At 39.5% G+C, this 26425-nt stretch overlaps 1 protein-coding gene across 5 annotated transcripts in view; it reads left to right on the forward strand.

Annotated features, from left to right (window-relative positions):
• ARHGEF28 (Rho guanine nucleotide exchange factor 28) overlaps positions 1 to 17985 on the forward strand; it is a 306138-nt gene extending 288153 nt beyond the window's left edge. For all 5 annotated transcript variants that reach the window (XM_081287604.1, XM_081287607.1, XM_081287605.1 and 2 more), the window contains one exon: positions 17598 to 17985. In XM_081287604.1, the coding sequence (XP_081143730.1) occupies positions 17598 to 17761 (164 nt within the window). In that variant the 3' untranslated portion in view covers positions 17762 to 17985. The remainder of the gene's footprint in view (positions 1 to 17597) is intronic.
• The last annotated feature ends 8440 nt before the right edge of the window (positions 17986 to 26425 follow it).

The following is a 26425-nucleotide window of genomic DNA, read 5'->3' on the forward strand; positions in this document are numbered from 1 at the left end:
AAAGTATCTGGAACACCAGTAAATTAAGCATGGGTGGCTAGCTTGACATCAGTGAAACACTTTCTTAAACTCTTTTTCTTCTGCTAAATCCTATTTAACAGTCCAATGTATCTCCCCAAGCACAACAATTAGTATTTGTTTATTTAAATACACTCCTAAGATGTGAACCAATTTCTCTGGCATGGCATTCTATGTGTCAGCTTTAGAATATTGCCTGAAACAACACATATTTATTACAACAGTCTTAAAATTAAGTGTGGTGGTATCTTCGGAAATATATTCCTTTGCTTTACCCCAGACTAATGGACTGAAACACACTTATGTTACTAGCCTGTCACTTCTGAGACACAACTGGCTGGGGAGGAGTAATTGTTCTAATCAGATCTTGGGTCAGATAATAAGGCTGTGCCTTAGTTTTGATCTATGGAGATGCTAATTTTCTACAATAAATCACTATTGAATTTCCTTGGGTAAGGGACCAGAGTATCCATTCTCTTTTTGGAGAAGGTACTTTTTTCAACTGAATATGCAATGTTAATACTTGATTTGAAGAATTACTGAAGGGAAGACAGACTGCAACAGCTCAAATTATGAGGGATAGGAGCAATTGCACAGTGAGGCTATTTAAGATCTAATTGTTTTCGTGGTGACTCTTTTTCCACAGCTCTCTTTGTGCAGACTGCATTACCCTACATCTCTTTCTTCCTAAAACACAGCATGTTGGATATTTGTATTAAATATAGATTATATGGATCATCCAGTAAAAATATAGGAGACTCTGCTTCTCTGGTGAATTGAAGTCATTATTTTTTTCTTAGCAATGATGCTGTAAGGCTTTGGAAGAAACATTTACAAGCAAAGCATTGGCAGAGTTTTAATTTTATTAAATGACCTGCTTCCTACCAGTGATCTTGGCACCCTGTGCAGCGATTTGCAATCAATTAATCATGTAGAATGTTGTAATGCTGCAGTAGGGGCATTGCCCTCTCAGAGTCCCATAAATAAACCAGAAACAAAGAACAGGAATTACATGCTCAGAGACCTCTTCATGGGAAACCCAAATGAGGGGGTGGTTTTTATGTTCTGTTTTCTAATGTGTCCTCCAAAGCCTCAATATTTTCTTGTGGATTCTGACTTTTGAAGTCCCCACTTCTCAGAGACAGCTTGACCTTTACTGGGCTCTCAGTATAGGAATCCATAAATCTTAAAATGCATAAAATTTAGACAGAGATCACTTAGGCAGGGGGGAATTCTTGATTCTTCTGGATTACTGAAAGAAGGTTATGGTTTAGTGTTTTCCTGTGAATTGAGGGCAGTTATGTCCAACTGCAGGAGGCCATGTTTTGGGGAGTTCTGGTAGGAATGATTCAGAAAGGAAGCATGTTTCCATCCTGGAAATACACTGACATGTGCTACAGGCAGATGGTAGAAGATGGGATAGTGAGATATTAGAAGTCAGGAAGACTTTGCATACTTGGCTTTGCCAAGAGCTTCTGGAATCTGCATGTTCAGAATCTTAAGCTTGTATTCTTGTCATTTCAGAAGTGCCCTTGCAGTTAACTGTTATGATGAATTTTATTTTCTAATTTGAGCATTGAAAATATGGAGCAATTTGATTTAAAATTGAATAAGTTTAAACCCTTGGATGTGCATATATTATATTGTTGCCTTTGTTCATTTTCCTATGGTTCTGTTTTTGGAATGTTCTTGTACCAAGAATACAAAAGCTTAACATGCATTCTGTCTGATTAAAAGTGAACTCTCTTTAAAGAAATGGAAGATTTATCCAAGCTCTTTTACTTCCAGTGAGTAGGTTAAACTTCTGGCTCTTGAAGAATTTATTCCCTCCAAAAAGTTGTACTATTTTTGATTTCCTGTTGGTTTGTCTGGATTGGCATAATAGACACAAGCAGAACTCATCCTATATTTTTAGATGCTTGATGCTTCTGTTCAGCATGAGCCTTAAAATATACTCACAAAGTTTTACATATACAAATTACTTTTCATCAGTTCCTAGAGTGGGTGTAGGAGGGGAAGAACACAATGAACATTTTGACCAAAATGTGATGGTCTGTTAGTCAGCATGTGGTAGTGCGACCACATTTTGCATTCAGACTCCAATATGAGAAAGTATAGTTGCTCATTGGTGTCTCCCTTGGGACAGACCACTGGAGCCATACCCACCTTGAAAGTAGAATGCTGTGGTCCTATAGGGGGTTGTTTGGCAGTTTAGGGTACTTCACTCAATTACCTACATCATTTGGTTTTTTTTTTAAAAAAAAATTCTTTTAGTTATTTTATGCTGAACACGCAATCTGAGGTTAAGGATTATGAAAAAACAGATGCTAAATTTGTCCTTATGAGTTCCCTCTGCTCTGAGCTGGTTATAAATTGTTCACCTTAATGAACACAGAGGGGGAAGCCAGAACCTATTCTGTGCGAGCTGGGAGCAAATAAAATACTGGGGGGAAAAATCACATTAAAAGTCCCCTACTTGTGCAAGTTATCGTAGGTTCTGGTCAGAACATAGAAAGATTTTTTTTTTCCTGAGTGATGCTGCCAGTAAATTTAAGTACTTCCTCTGTATATTTGTCAGATAACAGATGAAGACAGATAGAGATATGACTGACATGCATGTCAGATTCCATCTCTTGCCTACTACTTAAGATATCCAGTGCCCTCCCCACCCCCACACAGTGGTAGGAGAGGAACACAGCTAAATTCTTTTTGCAAACCAAGGTAGGCTTAAAGGTAAAACATTTAGTTTCTCAAACAAACTTATAGTACTTCTGGTTATGATTATTATTTTCAGGATTTTTTTTTGAGAGAACTTTGGGTAACATGGAGAAGATGGGGTTCAGGAAAATTCCAGAAAATGTGTTTCAAAAAGGGCTTGATTAAACAAATGAGTCAACATTGACCCAGAAAAAACTCTAGGGTTGAAATCTGCTTGGGTTTTTGCTCATTTTTGATCAGAATGACCACGAGCCAAATCAGACCAGACATGTTCCTGTGAGGAATGTAGCTCTTCCCTGCCAATCAAAGATGAGAAAACAAAGAATGGCCCCCACCCCTGCATTCAAATTTCAGCAAAAATAGTTTAAAAACCCATTTTTCCAATATAGTGAACTTACGTACATTTATCAGTACTTCACTTTTTATGTGAGGGATTTGAATGAATGGACAGATGGACGTGTGGAAGAATGCTCTTGGGTAACACTGGACTATGGAGATGGGAAACTGGCACTGTGATTCAGATGGAGGGCTTGGGAATTACATGTGGGTTCAGATCCCAACTCTGTGGATTTATTATCTGTGAAAAATATAGCACTTGTTTAAACTTATGATGTATCTTAATGTCCTCATCTTTAAAACTGAATTTCTGATGGTGTCTACTTTGCAGGTAGTGTGAAGATCATAGACAACTCTTAGAATTGTGTGATCCCTTAATAAACATTTATTGTCATTACTGATCACTATTATACCTTGGGGTAAGAGAGGAGTAGTTACTAGGAAGTGCGTTTGGTCACTTGAGCCACTGGACTCTTTCCAATGTGGTTGCTTGTGTGGCCAGAAAGACTTCTTGTGCCTTATTTGCATATTATCTAAGTTATCACAATTCACTGGTTGTTATTAATTATTATATGACTTAAAAAGTTCTCATGATCAAATAAGACTGGGAAATGCTGTTTTGAGGACTGTAGGACTTTTTCCACGCTTTCATTATGATCATATGCTCTGAGACTCTCCAAAAGTAGCATTTCCCAAACCTTTTTTAACCACAGCATCCTCCTCCCCATCCCAGCCTCTTACAGGACCTACTGTTTTTTGAAACACACTGTGGAAAACACTGATGTCAATGGATGTTGAAATTAACTCATTGCATGGGGCACACCCTTCAAGAACATTTTTTCTCCCTTGGGAACAAGTTGAAATCCAAGTGACATATCCCAGCATGATTTATCACATGGTTGTATTTTGAAACCCAAATTCAACACAACAGATTTCAGATAGAGCTTTGTTTAGCCCCTAGGCCAGCATGGGGGCCTATGGACAGGGTTGGTGTCTGCTCTTTTTAGGGCTTTGTTGGGTCCACTTTGGGGAACTTATTCAAACTCTCCTTGTGCTGGAAGTTGGTCATCCCTGATGAAGCATGGGCCTGGAGGCAGACTCTGGCCTCCAGTCTCTCAGCCTCATCTTGTTCTCTTCCCTCCTTCTTACCCTGAGGTCCTGCTGTGGGATATCCTTTCAGTGTGTGAAAGACCAGGCCCTTATACCTTTTGTTCATCTGTTTTTTTCTGAATATTTCCTCAGAATATCCTCTCCTCTACCCTTTATTCCTGACCTTGTCACCTCTTAATCCTATTTCAGGAATAGCTCTGGGTCATTTTCTAGCTGAGCCTCTCCAGATCCTCTCACACAGAGCCAGGAGCCTCTCCCGTGTGGCCCTGTGGAACCAGGAGATACTTTTATTACCTTCTGCACTGTTTTCTCACTTGTGTCTCCTCTGGACTCTGCAGTGTTTTCTACAGCTTACTTCATGAATCAAGGTGTAATTTACAGAGGCTGAAATGCTCAGCTATTAAGTCTGTTGTCCAATCAGTTGGGAAGAAAGAACATCAAGGCACAGAACATGTCTGCACCCCTTATACTCCTTTCCAATCAGCCTCCAACTCCAGCAGCAACCTATCCTCTGCTTTCCATCACCACAGGCTAATTTTGTTTATTCTAAAATGGAATCAGACCACCCATACCTTTTTGTGTCAGCTTTGTTCACTCAGCATGTTATTTTTGAGATGCATCCATGTCATGGATTGACTCCTGGGCTGGTTTCCTTGTATTTATTACTGGATACTCTTCCGATGAGGAATATGCCACTGTTGCTTACCCCTTGTGTTGGTGGACACCTGGATTGGTTTTTGGCTTTCGCTATTATGAATAAAACTGCAAAGAGCATTCTCCTACATGGACTTTTCTGAATTATGTTTTCATTTCTCTTAGATAAATACCCAGGAGTATAATTACTGCTAGAATAGGTACCTGTTTAACTCTTTTTTTTTTTAAAGAGAGAGAGGAGGGAGAGAGAGAGAGAGAGAGAGAGAGAGAATTTTCAATATTTATTTTTTAGTTTTCAGCGGACACAACATCTTTGTCTGTATGTGGTGCTGAGGATCGAACCTGGGCCGCATGCATGCCAGGCGAGCGCGCTACCGCTTGAGCCACATCCCCAGCCCCCTGTTTAACTCTTAAGAAGCTGTGGAACAGATTTCAAAGTGACTGTACTGACTCTATCCTGGGTGGTGGGAGCAGGTCTCTTTCAACTTAGTTTTCCTGGAGCCCAGCCCAGTGCAGGGCACACGCTGGACACTTGGAGTGTGTTGAAGAATGAATGGGTAAGAAGCTCAAACCAGTTTTAATTCTGAAATACTTTGACAAAGCCTAAATGCTTTGTTCATTCAAGGGGAAGGAAGTTTCCTGGCTAAATGTGGGTTCAGGCAGAAAACAGGGAACACTGCTCCCTTCTCAACCTGCTCTTGGGTCAGGCTTTCTCGTTTCAGTTTGGCAGGGTGTGCTGGGTAGCCAAGGGTGCAGTTGACACAGGGCCATAGAATGATCCTGATTACTAGTAGCAGCCATGCTTTAAAAAGCCTCCTAAATTTAAGATCCATAATATTCTCATTCCAGGCCCTCCCCCACTTGGTTCACCAACACAAACCCAGATTCAACCAAACTTGACAATTCTCTTTCCATGATGACATCCCCTTTGCAATGGTGGTGGACACTGCCTGTAAGCCCTCCCACAGGCCACCTCCTCCTGTGGACATCCTGGGGAGCTTTCAAGACACAGTTCAGATGCTTTCTCCTCTCTGAAATCTGTCTTGGCTACCATTATCTGGAAGCTCTCCTTTTCTGGAGGGTCTCAGAAGTCATGTCCACTTTCAATACCATTTAGCACAATATCTTACCTACCGAACTTACTACTCTGCAAGGTAATAGGCAGATCACATGCTTAGTGGCCTCAGCAGCCTGGAGGAGCAAGGGCTGTTGCTCACCAAGGGAGTAACTGAGGCCACTCTACATGATCTTTGGTCTTGGATCCTGCTCATGATTTTCCACTAGAGAAAAGTAACATTGTATGGTGAGGTTGGGCTTCTTCTTGAGAAGAGTTGTTTATAGAAAAACAAGCTCCAATTAAAATAAGGCAGCTAGAGAACAAATAGGGGATTTATATCCCCTGCCAGATGATGGACCCATTAAGCCCCAAGTTTTCAATTCTGCAAACATAATAATTATTTCAAAGTTGCCATAAGTGGTATATTCATTGCATAATTTAAGTTTTTATAGTGTTTCACATCTGGGAGTGTGGGACAAAATGGGTTAAAGGGAAATTAGCTAGCTTTCTTTAGACTTGGATGTTTGTCATCGGTCACATGTCAAGAAGCACAAATACTAATGGCTAGAGGAACTCCATATGACATTTGTATTTACAAGACAATTTAAAATCACTTCCTTTAGGGAGAGATTGCCCCAAGGAATAGAACAGTACATATGTTCTCTTTTGATTGTGGTTTCAGTAGTTTAAAATTCTAAATTTACCTCTTTTCTATAAACTGTCTACTTTTCTAATTGTACAATTCCTAAAAATGTTTAATTTCCAGAAATGTCATCTTTCCTCTAATAGCATAAATTTAAAAAGAACGTCCAAGGGTGTGAAGTCTTCATTGAACAAAACATATCTTCAATATATTATGTTGTACTTTTAAGTTGTAATTATTTTTGAGCAGCAGAAACTCAAGGCTGTAATTGGAAAAGATATTTCAGAATTTGGTTTCTTAGCAAATGTTATTTCAACCAAATGAGAATTACAAAATTAATGTTTCTCATTTGGAAAAAGATTCGTGTTGCACCAAGAACTGTAAATTCCAATGTCTCAAAACAGAATAGGCCTGTAAGTTCTTTAGATCTCATAATTTTACAGTGGATGAAGAAAAACAAAAACACTCATGAGTAGTCTGTTAAAACAAAAAAATTGGAGGCCAATTTTTTTTAAGTCTAGTAATAACATAATTATTAAGAAGCAGGTAGAACTAATTAGCTTGGGTGTGTTTGATTTAAATGCTTGCTGCTTTCTGGTTTAAAGGAAAGCACCGCTTCTTGCATGTGTAAGAATTTTAACAGCTGTTTTCCCCTCTACTGAACCAGCGAGAAGTAAATGCAGCATTGAAATTCCTATGTTGACTTCCTGCCTTATTCAGCTGGCAGAGAAATGAATTGGATTCTTCTCACAGCAAAAGGAGAGGCGTGATTCTTCCTGAATGGGGAGGGTCATGCTGGCAGCAGTTTCCAGAAAGCCAGAGGCTCTTTTGCTGGGATCCTTAGTAGTCCGTGATCTCTGCATCCTTAAAAGAAATTTCATGCCACGACAGTACTACCCTGACCTGTGGCTCCCTGTCATTTAATTCAGCATACCACCTAAGAGAGTGTCTGTCCTTGCTTCTTCACCGGGACTCCAGGATCTGAATATTTTAATTTGTTTCCATCGTTTAAAAAATGGATATTTCTTGTCTAATTGAATATGTTATGGACAATTTAAAATATATACAAAATTAATAGAGGACTCAAGCAATCACTCTCCTACCCATCACCCCTTTAAAAACTAATGGCCACAGAACTGGGATTGTAGCTCAGTGGTAGAGTGCTCACCTAGCACATGTGAGCTCTGGGTTCGATCCTCAGCACCACGGTAAAAATAATAATAATAAATAAAATAAAGGTATTATGTCCATTTAAAAAAATAATGGCAAGTTGTGTTTCATCTAAATTCCCACTCCCTACATCCTGTATATTATTTTGAAGTAAATTCTAAAAATCATCTATAAATACTAATTCATCTATTAAAACATTTCAGTAGACATCTCCCAAAGATAAGGCATTCATTTTAAAACCATTGTCACACCTAGGAAAAAAATTAACAATAATTCCATAATGTCAAAATATAGTCATATGTTTAAATTTCCAATTGTTTCACCAATGTCACCTGTGTGTATCTTTCCAGTTTGGTTTTTTTTTTTTGGACTCCAGACCCAAATAAAGCCCACACATTACATTTTTTTTCTTTCTAGTTTAATGTATCTAGTAATAAGAAAAGTTTAATCATGAAAAAATTCAAAAAGTATAGAAAATATGTATTCATCATACATTTAACAACTGTTTACATTTTGCCACATTTGCTTCCAATCTCTTTTCTTTTTAAGAAATAATATATTACTGATATGGCTAAGGACACTCCCATTATCTTGTCCTTTTTTCCCCCCTATTCAGAGTTAACCAATATCCTAAAATTGGTATATATCAGCCCACAGTATATTTTATGCTATTGCAGCCCCATCACCAATATATCATGTTTTTTTGTTTTTAATATTTATGTAATCATATTATTTATGTGTATATTTGCACCTTGCTTTTTCACTTATACATGTAGCACAAAATGTTCATAAAATTGCTACCTTATTCAATTTATGAATAAGCCTGTTTATTACCCTAGTGATGAGCAAGTAGGAGGTTTCCAGGGTTTTCCTATTACAGACTATGCTGCATCACATTTCAGTGTGTGTCTCCAGAGCACAGGGATGAGAGTTTACCTACAAATGGTAAGGATAGGATACCTACAGCTTTGCCAGGTGGACTGATTTCTGAAGTTATCGCACACTGTTACTATCCCCCGAAATGTGTGAATGTTCCAGCTTCTCCATATCTGCCTCAACACTTATCATTGTTGAGTTTCTAATTCTTTTGCCAATATAATGGGTATGAAATGGTAACTCATTCTTTCCATTGATTCTTTTCTGATTAGCAATGAGATGTAATTCCATTTCATAGTTTCAGTATTGGCTTTTTAGGCTCCTCTTCTGGGAATTCTCTGTTTATATACATTTTTTTTTTCTTTTTTCCTAAGTCATAGTAGATTTTGAAATCCCTAAACTTCCCACTCTGAGTTATACTGAGAAAATCTTTTTGAATTTTTGAAATAATATTTATAATTATATCTGCACACTTTAAAATTGGAAAGGGACATTTGAGAGAAGTGAACTTTTTATTCTTTCCTTTTTGGGGGGTGGGGGGAGGATGTGTACCAGAATAGAGCCCAGGGGTGCTTAACCACTGAGCCACATCCCCATCCCTTTTTGTATTTTATTTGGAGAGAGTGTCTCACTGAGTTGCTTAGGGCCTCGCTATGTTGCTGAGGCTGGCTTTGAACTCACAATCTTCCTGCCTCAGCACCCACCAGACCTACTAAGATTACAGTTGTGCACCACTTGCTTCCACAGTGGGCTCCTTCAAGATGGAGAAGAATCAACCACAAGTGCAGTAAACCCTTGGAGTGCTGTTTCTGTATTCTGAGACTTAACCATTTGCCTTATTATTCATTTGCATATTTTGTTTCTACTTCTCACCATTTTCCTCCAAATCCCCTGTATCTCTCTCAATAATTAACCAATATTATTTTACACACAATACATCTAATATCTGTCAGCTTTATTTTCTTTTCTGGAAATTTTGCTTTTTTTAAATTTTTTAAAATTATAGGTATTTTGACATAAACACATGGGGTGCAACCCATTACAGTTTTGATTCCATTCTTGTGGGTTGAACATGACATGGAGTCACACTCACTGATCAAGTATTCATAGATTAGTATAAGGAAAGTTATGTTCGATTAATTCTACTGTCTTTCCTATTCCCATCTCCCTTCCCTTCCCTTCATTCTCCTTTGTCTAATCCAATGAACTCCTATGCTTCCCCTTCGTATCCTTCCTTGTTATGGGTTAGTATTCACATATCAGAGAGAACATTTGACCTTTGGTTTTGGGGGATTGGCTTATTTCACTTAGCATGATATTCTACAGCTCCGTCCATTTACCAGCAAATGCCATAATTTCATTCTTCTTTAAAGATGAGTAATTCTCCATTGTGTATATATACCACATTTTCTTGATCCATTCATCTGTTGAAGAGCACCTGGGTTCATTCCATAGCTTAGCTATTGTGAATTCAGCTTTTATAAACATTGATGTGGCTGTGTCACTGTAGTATGCTTATTTTAAGTCCTTTGGTTATAAGCCAATGAGTGGGATACCTGGGGCAAATGGTGGTTCCATTCCAAGTTTTCTAAGGAATCTACATACTGCTTTCCAGAGTGGTTGAACCAATTTGCAGTCCTATCAGCAATTTATGAGTGAACCTTTTTTCCCACATACTCACCAACATTTATTGTTACTTGTATTCCTGATAATTGCCATTCTGACTGGAGTGAGAGAGAATCTTAGTGTAGTTTTAATTTGCATTTCTCCAATTGCTAAAGATGTTGAACATTTTTTTCACATGTTTTGACATTTATATTTCTTTTCAGTGAAGTGCCTGTTTAGTTCCTTTGCCCATTTATTGATTGGGTTATTTGTGGGTTTAGTTATTGTTGTTATTGTTTTGTGTGTGTATATGTTAAGTTTTTTGAGTTCTTTGTATATTCTGGAGGTTAATAATCTATCTGAGATACAGGTGGTAAAGATCTTCTCCGATTCTTTAGGCTTTCTGTTCATATTCTTGATTGCTTCCTTTGCTGTGAAGAAGCATTTTAGTTTGATGCCATCCCATTTATTGATTCTTGATTTTAGTGCTTGTACTTTAGGAGTCCTATTGAGGAAGTGTGTTCCTGAGCCAATATGATGAAGAGTTGGGCCTACTTTTTCTTCTAGTAGGCACAGGGTTTCTGGTCTAGCCCTAATGCCTAGGTCTTTGATCCACTTTGAGTTAAGTTTTGTGCAGGGTGAGAGATGGGGGTTCAATTTTAATCTACCAATATGGATTTCTAGTTCTCCTAGAACTATTTGTTAAAGAGACTATCTTTTCCCCAATGTCTGTTTATGGAAATTTTGCTTTTAGTATCCTCCGTACTTCTGTTCTAATATGAACTTGCTCCCCACTTCTGCTCTGTCCTTGTCACCTGCCACTTCTTGGCTCTCTCATGTTGAATCCTCTTGCTCTCCATCCAGGCTTCCTCCTTCCTGGGACATCACTTTATTGGGTTGTATGTGCGTGTAAAGTATATCTCCAGGATTTTTCCTAAGAAGAGATGAAGTGAAAGTAAATTTTTTCTGGATTACTTGAAATGCCTTTTAAAATCTCATTTAATTATTTTTGCTACTATGACACTCCTTTACTGCTATTTTTTTTAGAAAAAAAAATTTAATCTTTCCAGAGTTTTGAAGGGTTTGTTTCTTCTCCTTTCAAGGGTTGTGCTGAGAAATCTAATTCTGTTCTGATTCCTGATCTTTTGTTGGTGACCTATTTTCACCCTGGGAGCTTTTCTGTCCTATATTTTTTATTCCTATTATCTGAATTTTATAACATGCCTTTATGTGATCTTTTGTTAAAATTATTTTTACCAGTTATTCATTAGGCTCTTTCAACTTGGAGGCATATTCCTTCAAGTTCTGAGAAATAGTCTTTTTCTTTGAATTTTCTTTCAAAGAAATAATTCTTTCTCTTCAGTTGTGCCTTCCTTGAACTGATCTGGTTGGGAGTTGGATCTCTTTTCTTTAATCGTATAATTTATGTACAGAAAAGACCACATTGTTCATTTGTTGAAAAGACCAGTTTTTTTTTTAATATTTCCATACTCTGGACTTTTCTGGTTGCATTCCCACAGTTTCATTTAACATATTCTTCTGCTCCTTAGTTCCTATAAACTGGTAGTTGGGAACAGAGATTGGATGCAATGCAAGTTTTATTTTTCTGACATGAAAATATCTCCATGGATAGTATTGTATATTTCCTATTACATCCTATCATGTGACACACAATGTCTGTTCCTCTCTTTAAGATATTAAGATTGATCCCTGGGTTCAGATGTTGCCAGCCTGATCTGTTATAAAGTTTCCCATCAGCTTCTGTCTTAATAGTTTCAGCAGCCATTGATGATGATATACAGGGTTATGATCTTGTAAATTTGGAAAACTTAACCTATTTCCACTTTTCACCCCTAATTTATGCTAGCATCAATTATTTACTTTTTTGTTTTCTCTTAGTTTATAATGGACTTATAGTTCTCTATGACCTGGTCTCCAAAGGGTGTTATATGGAACGCAATACTATAAGGTACACTATTGAGAAAAGGCTTCCTGAGTGGGGGGTATGCCTCATAGTGTCTGTTTTCTTCCTCCGAGGGATTCTAATATACATGAACCTATTCAAGCTCTGAACAATTTGTCAAATAAGAAGCTTGACTTACCTGGAGTTTCACCAACTTATTTGATCACTGTTTTCTTTTATTATGAATGCTTATTGGTATCCTGCTTAGAAAAACACTTTGAAATGTGCTTCAAGGATAAGGTGAAAAATGTTCCCCTGGGACTTGCTGATTTTGAGGTCATAGTGATTTAACGATGGCACCTTCTTGAGAGAAAGATGAATGTGAGAGCCATCAAAGTTCAGGTGGCAGATTCATATGTTTTACTGTTTTTTGTTAATATCATTTCATCTTCTTTGTATTGATTGCTTCAATTTCTTTGTTTCTTTTCAGCTTACTTATATAACCAATATAGAATATTCTAAATATGTTAATTATGAAGGAAATAAAGTCCAACTGACACAATCACAACTTAAAAAAATTATAACACAATTTGCTTTCTTGACAAATTTGTATGTGCACATAACACACACACACACACACACACACACACGCTCCAAAGCACATTTCAATGATTTTATTTCAGGTGTAATATTGGTACACGAGGAATAGAAAGGGAAATCATAAAGCTAATTTATTTATTTATTTATTTATTTGCTTCAGATATCAAGTCCAGATTGGTTTTCATGCTAGAGGCTCACATCCTGTTTGTGGCTGTCTATGGAAAATTGAGTTGAGCAAAATTAGGGACAGAGACCAATTTTCCTTTGCTCTGAAGATACCTCAAGCTCTCTACAATAAAAGTTTTCCACTAGATGGAAAATATTGTTCATTAATGCTCCTGAGAAAAAACAGTGATTGCCAGTAATGCCATCAGGAAATGATTTTTCAGTGTTTCAGAGTGTAAGCATGAATCAATCACTAAATAGGGAATACAACTTATTTTGCAGAGTTGGAACATTAATAATAAAATCATGGGTATTTGAGGTACAGTTATTCTAGGAAAGTGTGAATTTTGATTTTAGGAATGTGCATGAGGAATATAGTCATGAGAAGTACAAGTTAGAGCACTTGATTAAAATAAACAAGGGCAGAGCCAAGGCTGGGAAGGAATGAGGTTCTGTTCTGTGACCCCTGTTGAAAAGGATGGAATGGGATGAGACGTGAGGGGCTTGAATGGTGCATCATCAGTGATTTTGACAGTAGACTAAACATGCTCTAGTGCTGGACTTCTGGGTTCTTGGCCATTGGGTACACTGTTGGGCTAAATTCAGACTTTGGCAGTTGATGTTTATGATGAAAATTACACAGTGATTTTGAGTTTAAATAAAATTTTCATTTAAAAATGAAAATGATCATGATTTTAAATGTGTTTCTATTCAGAAGGTCAAGACTACATTAATTCAATATTTTTACATTATAGACGATCCTTTCCTGCTTTCACAAACTTGTTCTTTATGAAAGTTGCTCTGAGGTTTAACAAGAGGAGAGATCCAGTGTAGATTTTAAATGTGGATGTTATTTTCAACTCATTAGTTAGCCTTCCAAATTCTATCTTTTGAGGATTGTGTGTGGGCTTGCCTCAAATATGTTGGAAAAACCAAAGATGGAGGGGTGGAAAAATGTCTGACTGCCACCATAAAAACATTATTTTAAGTGCAGCTTCAGGTAGAATTTGATTGTACTTCCTGAGTGAAAAAAAGGTAGAAAAACACATTTTTTAAACTTCAGTTTGTTACTTGATAAATCAATGTGCCAAAGCACACATGTAAAAATTCACATGCTATGTGACAAGTTTGAGTGGCCTTCGTGATGATTTCAGTTCAATCCTTCATGAGCTGATGTTCAGAGGGGATGTGACTTGTCCAGGGTTTTTTTATTCCACCTTGTCGTTTGGGAGATCTCATTTGCTTCATAGTTTAGGGGTAACTTTATCCATTCTAAATATGACACACAATTGTATTTCACACATGGAGTCTTAGACTGGTCTTTAAAAGCAGCCAATTATCGAGTTGGCTCAAAAGAATAATAATGATGAGCTGATGGGAGGGTGACTGACTCTCTTCCCTGTTAGTTAGAATTTCCAATACTGAGTGAGCAAAATCTGAAGATGATAAATACAAATGTCAACAAACAGGCTTCCACTAGGGGATAAAGATCAGGAGACTTAGGGAATTGTCCCTGATTATCAGTCCTCTACGCATGCATGTCCCTTGGCAGCTTGGGTATTTTTTTGCGCCATGTATCCCCAAGAGAAAGCAGCCATGCCAACTAGAATGTGAATAGCTGTAATTTAAAAAACTGCATCAGGAGACTAACTTAGACCCCACAGTGGTCCTCATAAATATGAGGGTGGAAATTTCTTGTGGAGGATGAAATTTTAGTCTGTGAACAGAACCCTCACTATGAAGCAGAAAAATCCCTGAAACAAGATTTTACTTTTCCACTTGCTATAGCCAGGTTTTGGGTTTTTTTATGTGCGTTAGTCTATTTGTCCTTATTTTAAACTTAATAATACTCATTCTGTTTCATTTCCAGAGATATGGTTAGGATCAAATTAGTTCTGTTATGTCAAGAGAGACACTGTTGGTTCTTTGCAGTCTGAAGTTTTGTTTCATTATAAGAGTATTCAATTTTTAGTGGACCAAAATTATGATTGAATTAATACTTCTCTGTTAATTAAAAATAAACCATTCTATTTTTATCTCCTATTAACAGGCATTTTGATCATAAATGGAATTGGATGATTAATTTTACACCCCAAGAATCCTGCTTTTGGGATCAGCAATGTTTAATTTCACAAATGTTTCTTTCAGCTTGGGGTTCTATGTGATGAGAGGACTCTCTAGGGTAAAACGTGTAGAAAAAGGTGGCTGGCCCTGAGAAGCACACTATTGCTGTGCTGGAGTTCTTTCAGGGTTGAAATGGAGTAACAAAGCCAGAATCATGGAATGGTTTCCAATTTCAAAGACAGACTGTCTGACCTTGCTGCATAGTTCAGGTAGAAACCAAGAAGGGACACAGAGAAGGAAATTGAGTTCCTGTCCAGGTGACGCACAACCACAGCAGCATCCAGCAATATATCTAAAATTACAACATGGGCCATTTTACCGTCGGGCTCAACAAGCTCTTGTTAGAAATGTTTTCTACTATACTTTTGTTCTAATTTGAAAGCATTCTGATTAACTCTCTGCATTCACACACACACACACACACACACACAGTTTCCCCACCCCACCATTCCTTCTTGGTCCTCTATCTTCCTAAGTTCAAGCCTGCAATTTAATTTAAGGTAATACTTTCTATTATGCATTTGGTTCCCTGGCTTGTTCTTTGGGCAAGTCTCTTGTAGCCATTAAAGGGACTTCCTAGGTTCTCAGGCCCATCAGTACTCGGGACCTTTTGCTACATGTTTCACCTCCAGAGGAAGGAAACTTACATGGATTAAGGGCTTCCCGTGTGCCTGGCATTGTCATACTTGTCAGCAGTCACCTCCCAGATCCTTGTTCAACAGATGATTTTTCCTTCTCAATGTAATATTTCTTGTGCCCTGGCTGGATTCTCTTTTGAAGAGAAGGCTGTGACTGGAACAGCTTGGGTGTCTGCTCACTCTGCTACATAGAAGTTTTGAGAGTTTTTTTCTTCCTTTGAAGTTGTGTGGTATTAACATGAGCAGTTTAACTGGGACTTTTTATATTTAGAATGGCTTCATTCAATGGCTGGAGGAGAAAATGGAGCGTGTCAATGTGTGTCATGGCCACCGACAGGCATACTCTGTCTGCCAATGGGTAAAAATGATGGGGATCATTCTAGATTGATATGCTCTGATAGTGAAATCTGTTGGGGATATTTGTGTTTGCCTGATTAAGTGGACAAGGTTCCTAGTTCTGTAATAACTGTTGTCAATTTTGAGAGGCTCATGATGTCTTTTGCTTTTGTATTTTTTTCTCTTTTTTCCTTTTTGGTAAGTGACCGTTCAAAAATGTAGAACTTTGGGGAGGGCAAATATTAAACATCCAGGTTCTCTTAACTCAGAAAAGATGTACAAGCCATTTCTGGCACACTGAGAAATGAGAACCCTGAGACTCTGGAACTGCTAAGCAAGTGTCTTCACAGGTCACGGTCCTCTGAATGAAGAGCTAAATAACTTCCTAGCTGCTTAGAGTTTAGCCTGAGGACAGCTTCTGCAGTCAGAGAGGGTCCTGGATAAATGGTGGCAGTTAGAAACCTCCTCTGTAGTTGTTTTACCTGTTGTTATTGAGTTATTGGCATTTGAGGTAAAGATTTGGTATTGGGCAGGAGAATCAAGTCATCTCATTTAGGTGGATTTCTTTTTCTTTGTGCCTGTGGGAATGTAAAAGGTCAGTGTGGAGTCAGGGCCAGGGCTGGTCTAAGCCTTTGAGCATGCTGTGGAGGGCAGCCTCCCTCCCTCCTTTCCTTTCCTCTCCCTCAGAGACGCAGTTCAGCTTTTGGCACTGCTTCTGGGGGGTTCTGTGTCTACTTCCTGTGGCCCTGCTTGGCCCGACTCCATCGGCTCAGTCTCCTATTGGAAATTCGGTAATCAAAGAAATGATGGGTAGCAAAGGCCACCACCTCCCCTAAGATAGATCCTTGTGGGGACAGGTCTGCTGTTAATTGCTGCTAAGCCTGTGGACTCCTTTACTAACAAACAAAGATCTGTGTCAGGAGGGTAAAAATCACAAGCATTTTTTTGTCATTAGAATGCTAACAGGCATGATATCCATCCAGATAATAGATGCTTTGAATAAGATGTGGCAAGAGTTAGAATGGCCTCTGGTTAAGGGGCCTCAGGGTAGTTCACCCTCCCTGGATTTCCATGCCTGCTCCACTTTTGGTTCCAACAGAAGCTGGTTATTTGTAATATTGCCATATGGCTGTGCCTCAGGGAGGGTGGTTAATGGAAGAAGTGTGGTGAAAATGATTTGCAGCAAGTGTCTTCCTTCAAATCAATCATCTCCCCTTTAAACCACAATATTAAAGGGTTTTTACCAGAAAGGGGCAGGGGGAGTGCCCTGCTGTTGCTAGGTAACCAGAAAGGGCGCGCGAGGGGGGGGGGGTTTGTTCAATCCCAGCCATAGTTGATATTGGCTTGATTTTCTTCAAGAATCTGTCTACTCTTGCTATGGATTCTGTGTAGTGTTAACAGATCTGCGCAATGGTAAGGCCTGAGGGTCTCCCTCGTTCTTTGACTTCTTTCTCCCCACACCTTGCCCATACCAGTGAAGTCCCTTGTACTTTGTGATTTGAATATTGAGGTCATTCCTTAACTTTGAGGTATTCTGAGGCTGACTTGCCTGGGTGTGGCCCTTCCTAATCTTTGAGATCTAGTTTCATGTGCTTTGTGTCCCAAGCTGGCTGTCCTGTAACCTGTGCTATCTGTCTGTTTCAGATCTGGACACTTCCCGAACTGAGTCCCCAACCCCACAGGACACAAATCCACACTACCATCAGCCACAGACATTTATAGCAGAAGCAAACTTAAATCTACAGACAATGGCCAGACAAGATGGGGAAGTTGGAAATGGAGCTGAAGAAAATATTTTTTACCTCTAATTGTGTGTCATTATTTTTTCAAACAAGCAACAGACAAAACCACTGGCACTTCTGACTTGTGTGTATGATTGTGCCCATATTGCTTTATGAATATTTACCATTTCATGCAAGTTGATTTTTTTCCATGAGTCTAATAATTAAGTTATTGAAAACAGTTCTGTTTGTATAATCTTTAACTTCTCACACCTACTTTAAACTTTCTGGAGGAGAAACTAACTTGAATAAGCAGAGTATATTAAAATTGTTTTGACTTTAAAATTCCACATCGCATTTTTTGCACAGTCATCCGGAGTTTTGAAATGTCCTTTAAGATCAGGATGAAGCAACTTGGATTTAAAAAGTAATATTCATAAGGGGTAAACTTTCACTGTCACAGCAGTAGCTTATTAAGACTGGCCTCAGTGCCCAAGAAGGCAGGGGAGGCTATGGGGAGGGCTTTGTCTCAGCTGGCTTGTATGTGTTCATTTCTCTTTGGAACATCAAAGGTGGAGATCTGTCTTTATTACCATTCAACCAATGTGTCCTGCTTGGGTACCTGTTCTGACTCGGTGACCACTGTGCCAGGGACATAGTCTGAACATGCCTAGGACCTAAGCCACATGCTCTGTGACATATTTTATTGGTCCTGATACTGGTAGGGTTTCAAGCCACAGTTCAGCAGCATCTTTCAGCCCAGCTCAGACACCTACGCCTGGACATTTTGATACAAATAGTAAAACTCTTTCAGCTAGCCTGTCCATGGGGCACTTGGAGCACCAATGACTAACACTCACTGGAAGGGACACTTCCCTTCAGTTCTTTAAAGACGGAAATGGCTCACTCTTGATGAGATGTGCTGCCAGATAGTCTTTTCCATAGAGGACAACTGGGACATCTTGCTTTCTGTGTACTATGGGTACACGGAAATGGCTCACTCTTGATGAGATGTGCTGCCAGATAGTCTTTTCCATAGAGGACAACTGGGACATCTTGCTTTCTGTGTACTATGGGTCTCTGTGAGAAAATAACCAGGAAATATTTTTATTTTGTTCTTCAGAAATATTTGTATATGTTTTGGTCAGTGTCAATAAATGTCTTTTATCTCCTTATTCCACTCTGTAATTTTAATATTCATTACAGGACCATAGTAAAGCACACATTTCACTCACATATAAATCTCTCCTTATAAATAGTGAAAATAAATCAAGACTATTAAATTCATCAGAATTATAACATTTCCAGGAAGATGTGATGGAAAGGGAAGAAGAATTCACTCAGATCCTGATTTTGTTTTTCCTACTTAAAGTTATTAGTTGTATATCTAGATCATATTTTTACTTCAGAAATCAAATCTTTAAGTTTTTAGAGAAGCTTTTCTGGGGAATACTCTGACACATTGCTTCTGGCCATTTTTGTCACATTTTGTCTATTAAAAAGTTCAGTGGCTGTGCTTTACTGAGAATGGCCATAGCTTATTAAAATTCTAGTCAACCACTCCAACTCCAAGCTAAATTCCCCATTTTTTCCCCTTGGTTCTATGAATTAAACCCAGGGGCATTTTACCCCTGAGCTACATCCTCAGCACCCCCACTTTTTCTTTTTCTTTTTGAGACAGGGTCTAACTAAGTTGCTGAGGGCCTCACCAGGTTGCTGAGGCTGTCCTTGAACTTGAAATCCTCCTGCTGCAGCCCCATTGAGTCACTGAGATTACAGGTGTGTGCCGCTGTGCCCCATCTAAACTGCTAAATTATAAGACACTTCCTGCATTCCTAAGGACATCTAGAAAAAGATGAAAACTCCATTTTCTTTCTTGAACCAGTGAATTTCATTCCCTATATCTTTTGAATGAAAAGCATATAGCTACTTAAGTCTAAATCCTTCCTCCAATGGCTATAAATACCTTCCCTTTTTTACATGAAAGTAGATATGGAAATGGTGAGAATATGTAAAGATGTTCAAAATCTCCATGGGATTCTTCAAAAATGTCTGTGCTCAATTGATTTTCAAGCCCAGCAAAATGAAAGTTTTCATGTGGTCCCCTGGGGAAACATGAGCATATTTTGAGATACCTATGTTCATAGGTTCTTCTCAGTAATTCTCATATTTCATATTAGGACTTTTCAATTGCATGTAATTAAATTTCAAAGCTTTCACAGTAAGCTCTTTCTTTTTACTTTGTCCTCACTATGTAAAGAGCACAAATTCTGCTGATTTGAATATTTGTGTCCTGGAAAATTCACATGTTGGAAACATAATCAAAACATTGATATTAGGAGGGTGGTCTTGGCAAGGTGGTTAGATCATGGAAGTGGAGCTTTCATAAATGGGTTGAGTGCACTTATAAAAGAGGCCCCTGAGAAGTCTCTTGCTCCTTTGCTGTGTGGAGAACATAGAAAGCAGATCCTGTCTATGAACCAGGAAGTTGATCCTCACCAGACTGAATCTGATGGCACCTTGCTCTTGTGCTTTCCAGACTCAGGAACTATGAGAAAGAAGTTTGTGTTATTTATAAGCCACCCAGTTTATGGTATTTTGTTATAGTAGCCCAAACAGACTAAACCTCCTAAACCTCCTCAAAATCTTGTATCCAATAAACAGACTAATATCTCAACAGACTCACTGTGGCTGCCACACAAGTACACCAATCTTACAAGAAGACCACCCTATTTCCCAGGATCATAAATAAGATTCCCCCAAAGGATTTACTTTCTCCATTCAGTTAAGAGCTTAAAGAAAACAGTCATCCCTTTAGAGATTTGTCCTGGAATGAAAAGTGTACTTGCTCCATTCCTTCCAGGCTGCATGAATTTATGTGTCATCTCATTTTGGCTCCAAGTTACTCTGCATTTCATCAGGACTGCAAGATTTCTGGAATTGTGCAACACCTTCCAATACACTCACAGAGGAAGCCCTGTTCATTCAGAAAAGTGTAGAAACACTTGTACTGGGGAGGCAGGTGTGCACATGTGTGTGTGCGCTTGTATGTGCACACAAAGATGTTATATAAAGAACATACTGTTTTAGTTAATTTTCTTTGGTTCTGTGACCAAAAGACCCAACAAGAACAATTTTAAGGAGAAAAAGTTTATTTGGAGGCTCAAGATTTCAGAGGTCTCAGTCTATAGACAGCCAGCTGTATTTCTTGGGGCTCAAGGTGAGACAGAACATCATGGAGGAAGAATGTGGTGAAGGGAAGTGGCTTAGGACATCCCACTAGGAAGTAGAGGGAGTGCCTTGCTGAATAAGGACAAGATATATGCCCAAAGACTCACCCCCAATGACCCACCTCCTCTAGCCACATCCTCCTGCCATCCTACATTCACCAGTTAATACCTATCAGGGAATTAACCCACTGATTGGGTTAAGGTTCTCACAACCCAATCATTTCACCTCTAAACTTTCTTGCATTGTCTCACACATGAGCTTTTGGGGTATACCTATTATCTAAACTATAACACATAGCATAATTAAATCATGGAATAACAGAAAAAAATAGCAAAAAGTAATGTACATTTTTTTTTCTGTGGCCTAGGAGCAATTTTAAACTCAGAAAAACAAACTGAAGCTATTCAGTAGCTAATCTCTCTGCTTTTCTAATCTGAAGGCAGCAGAGCAGCACAGTTGAGGGTATAGATTCTGGTCACATGGGTCACTTACTGACTATGTGTCCCTGGCATATTACTTTACCCTCCATTTCCTTAAAAAACAGGATAATTACATTATGACATTGTTGTGAAGATGAAATGATTATTATATGCAATGTGCTTAAAACAGAGCCTAAGGCACGGTAATCACTCAATATATGCTAGCTATTATCAGCATATCATTTAAAAAATCTGTTAATAATTGCTCAGCCTGATCCCAATCTTTAGACAGATTGCTCCTGTGTAGCCAAAAACACTGAATAGAGATTTCAATGCTTGGCAATGTATTGTTGTGAGATTGAAGTAAGGTGCCATAAGGTTAGCTTTCAACTAATTTGCATCACTAAACCTCCTCAAAATCATGTATCCAATAAACATTTATTGACTGTCTGTTAAAGGCCAAGCAATCTGTTGGGGATAAAATAAAAAAGAAGAAGCCGGCAAGCTTTTGGAGAACACTGACTCATGAGCAGATGATCCTAACAGAGAGGCACAAACAATGACATGGAGAAAGGCGGGTTGCTATGGGAGCTGGTAGAAAGAGCCCGCTGGGGGCCTGTGCCTGTGGAATGGAGGGAGTCATCCTAAAGCAGGAGAGGCCTGTGGCTTGAAAGATCAATCCAAAAGGATGTGGGAAAGGCATTCCCAGCAAGGAGAGCAACCCAAGGAAAAGTCTGGAGGCTTGAGACACCCAGAGGGAGTTCCTTCCCTCTAGAGTAAAATCTGACAAAATCTACCTCTGCCTCTTCCAAGCTCTCATAAAAGCAGGGAAACATTGAAGTCTGCCCTCACCTTTTTGGTAACTGATCAGGCTCCACATGAAGCCAGACTATGGAGTGCAGAGTACTTGTGGCCACACTGGGATTGTGTGCTCTCAACGTGTGACAAGACGCCCCTCATCCTTTCAACACCCACCTCTACCATAAAGCAACATGGGTTCTGGTCCAATGGCCAATTGGGTGTCCATCTACTGGCTCCCAAACCACAAGAAACCATGAGTAAAGGGGCCCCAGAGATCACCTGAAGATGCTTACTGGAGCAGAGGGGTCCAGAAGAATACTTCAGGGTGCTCTGGCAGGAAGTGGGGACTGGTATGATGACTCAGAAGGGGGGATGGAAAATGGGGAAGAGAAAGGAAAGGACAGGCTTCCTTCTTCTTTCTTTTCTTTATCAACCCTGATGCTGCCCCTAGAACCCCATTTTGATCTGCCATTTAGAGGCATAGAAGAGAAAAAGAGGAGGAACACAAAGGAGGAAGATTAGAGAACAGTCTTACAATAGACCTTAATGTCTCCCTCCATTCCACATGCTGAGACCTTACTGCTCTTTCTTGACTGCCTCTCAGGTACAGATATCCCCTTAACAGTGAAAAAGACTCAGTAAAGAGGTATGGGAACCTTGACCAGCACTGGGCTCTGCTTCCTGAATCTCCCCCAGGAGCACTGGGTTGGGCAATCCCAGGGGCACCCTACACAGACACTTATAGATTCCAATGAGAGGAACCTCCTTCAGGTGGACAATCCTGCTACTTTGCTTGTGAATTGTTTGCTTATGGGAGTGTCAAAAGAGTCATGCCCTGCCAACCTGTCTGAGAACTACGTGAATCAAGCCCAGTACAGTGAATGACACACAGTGAGCACTCTAACAAATGACATCTACTGTTGATCAGGGTACGGAAAAGGCAGTCTTGGGTATGCTCAAGAACCAAAATAGCTGGGGCATAATAACTTCAGTTTTTCACATCCCATTTTCCTGTGGCCTGAAGGATCAAAGCCTACTATGAAGCTCTGCTTGGAGTAAGAACTTCATGTTTCATATTGAACAAAGGGATGAGGGGTTGAACAAGAGTCTTTGGAAACCTGGGATCAGAGTTGACAGAACTAGAACTACAACCCTGATCCAGTACTTCTACTACTTCTCCTCCTCCTCCTCCTCCTCCTCCTCCTCCTCCTTCTCCTTTTGCCTCCGGCTGGTGAGTTAAAAAAAATCACTTCAAGTTGATGATTGAACATGTTTTAGGTGAAATAACTTGAAGGGGAACATGGTTCAGTAGTTCTTAGATGCTTCACGGATCAGAAACTTCAACATGTCATTAGTTGAATCCTTCCTACCGGTCTGCCTACTGATGAAACTCTTTGAAAAGCAAAAAGTCAGGAGTTTTAGATTCTACCAACAGCTAAGATTCTCATCACAATTGCCCAAGGATAAGGAATGAATTGGTGTGAAAGTGGCATTTCATTTTACTAGAATCTACCGTTATATTAGAAAACTGTCCCTGATTCCTTCAAGCATCCCAATCCCCACTTCCCCCCATGGCCTTCCTTTGATTCGTAGGTCCGGTGACACCATAGCCTCCTGGATCAAGCTGGCTTTGTCTTCTGCTGACCCAGGGATCAATTTTCTCCAGGGATCCACAAAATTCCAGTCACTGGAGAAAGTTGGGGAGGTTCTCTTATTGTACACAGGCTCAATTCAGTGGTCCCATTTTATTTCATAAAAGGAATCTGATTTGTCTGCTGAAATGCATTTTCGCTTACCTCAGCAGTTTGTCCGAGTTCTTTTCTTCTCTCTCCTCAGCCAGTTTTGGGTTGTTTTCCTATGTAGAAGCAGTGAGGGGGAAAGGAGCTAGATCGCTGATGAATGGTTTACTTCTAGTTAACAACTCAAGTTAAGCATTTAATGATGGATGCCGGTGTGATCTGAAGTGCCACTTGGGGGTAAATGCCTGGCTTCACTTTTCCATGCTCTCTTTACCACGACTTGCCCCAGCCTCTGACGGCATGGATAAAGTCTGAGCAGGTTTTCTGGGTAGTCGCCAGTGCTTATTTTTACAGTCTGCAACATAACAGCTTCAAATGTAAACACAAACATAGCCAGCATCAACGAGAGCATCTGCATGGGCCATGGAGCTAAAACAGATCCTCAGAAATGTGCTTGACATTTCCCTTGGCAGCTTCGCAGCCTCCTTTGGAAAGCCTTGGTCACCTCTGCACTGCTGGTGAGCTCTCACTGGGGTAAGACGTTGGCAGGTGCCAGGAAAGGACAATAGGCTTTTAATTAAGGTCTGCAGAGCCAAAGCTCAAAAATACACCTCCCAAAGAGTTTCTTTTAAACACTTTCATTTCTCCTTACTGCCCTACAAACAAATTCTGTATGCTCCATCAAGGCAACTGTGGTCATTAATCTTCCATAGCACAGGAATTTCTTGTAACATAAAGGTAGTAATGGGATTTTTTTTCTCTGTGTCTTTTTTTTCTCTTCTAGCAATAGCTTGAAAGAAAAAATACTGTTCCTTTCTATTCCCGGTTTGGGGCAGTGTTTTTTACTATGGTGATCGCACAACTTATCTTTCCATGCAAATACACTCCATGCAGAGTTCTCATTATATCTGACACTAGAATTAATGTAAACATATCTTGGTAATGGTCATATTTTGAGTCGCTCACTTGGAGGAAGACTTTCTAATGTGGAGTCTGAGCCCGTTAAGCACTGTTGCTATGGAGACCATGTGAGAGTTAGATTAATTAAGGCCTGAACAGATGTTGTGAAGTGTGCAGAATGCACTGTTTTCTGTTAGTAATTAAAGAGGGTACGTGTGTACGTGAGAGAGGAGAAAACTAGAGACAATTAGAAACAAAGCAGTCAGACAGACAGACGTGCTTGGCACTGGGCATGTAACATTTCCTCCAGTAGAACTGGGATGATAACTCTGCTGACACCACTCTATTTTCTCATCAATCCAGGCCAGACAGAATAATTGCTTGACATGGCCAAGGGGTCCACCCAATCTTCCTTTTTTGGTCTGATTTTTAAGAGGCATAGGAATATGCAAAAACATGTTCTTGGATCGGTGGGTTCAAATGACCCATCTGTCTGTGCACTCAAAAATCAAACTGGGCTGTGTAAATGGTTTTTCAACTAGCTGGCAGGGAGGCTAATACATAGACTGTAACTGGGTTAGTTTTCCAACCTGCCAGGAGTATTGTCATCAGTGAATTGGCTACCAGGAGAGAGACCAGCCACCCAGCACCATGGAGAGATTGTTATAGCGGTGCCTTCTGGACAAGTGAGCAAAATCTTTTCATCAAAGAATACTCATTTCAGTTTTTGTACGACCTCTTTTGATTTTTAGAACACTGTATTTTTATTTTCACCTGAGTAAAATATTAACATTAGGTTGATGTCTGAGTTTAGCAAATTGGGTTCCATTTGAATCCTGCTTAGTAATCCCAATGAGTGGTGTCTCCAGATTACCTCCTCCTGATTGGCAGGAAGTAATCAATGATTTGAAAATGTTTGAAGACTTTTCTTTTGGGTGGGCAGCAATTGAACTTGAGCTGGCGGCTTTTGGAGCATCATCGTGTTTTCTTTGTCTCCGTGGTAAAAGAAAAGTTGTCTAAAAATGAAGGATCGGAAAGCATCACAGTTATGATTTGTTTTCTGGGGGAATCTCCTGCTGGCCCAGTTCTGCCTGTTGCTGCCCACAGACTGTGAAGAGCAAGTAAGCATGTAATGATGTAATGGGGAATTGGGCAAATCTTGGGCCCGAGAAGTCAAAAAGAGTTGGGGTTGGGGGTAGGGAGAGAGCATGTGCGCCCAGCCACAGCTTGGCACCTACTCATACACGTGGGCCTCTAATCAGTCAGCCACCCCCACACATAATTTTTGCCCAGTTTTGCCATGTCACCACATGTCACACAATTCTAGCCAGATTATGTGAGGCCTTCAGTTTGTGAATGGGGCAGTTTCTTTCTGTTTGTAAACTAAATGGAGGCTGAAGAAAGGTGTTCTAATATCCCCCCGAAAGTCAGATGCCTTTCAGTTGTGTGCTGATGAAGGCCATAGAGATAGGGAAAGGGGGACAAATCAGATTTATCATTATCTGGGGGAAAAATACACATTTGCCTGTTCATTTCTGTGTTGTTCTCTGTAGATGTGACCAGAAGTTCACTCACTCTTAAGCCTGATTGTTGAATCTGTTGTACTTTCTACCATTCCTCATATTTGAGAATTATCTTCATTTAACTCATGGAAGGAAGCA

The sequence above is a fragment of the Spermophilus citellus genome (assembly GCF_964194105.1).
Source record: "Spermophilus citellus genome assembly, chromosome: 1".
Lineage (NCBI taxonomy): Eukaryota > Metazoa > Chordata > Mammalia > Rodentia > Sciuridae > Spermophilus > Spermophilus citellus.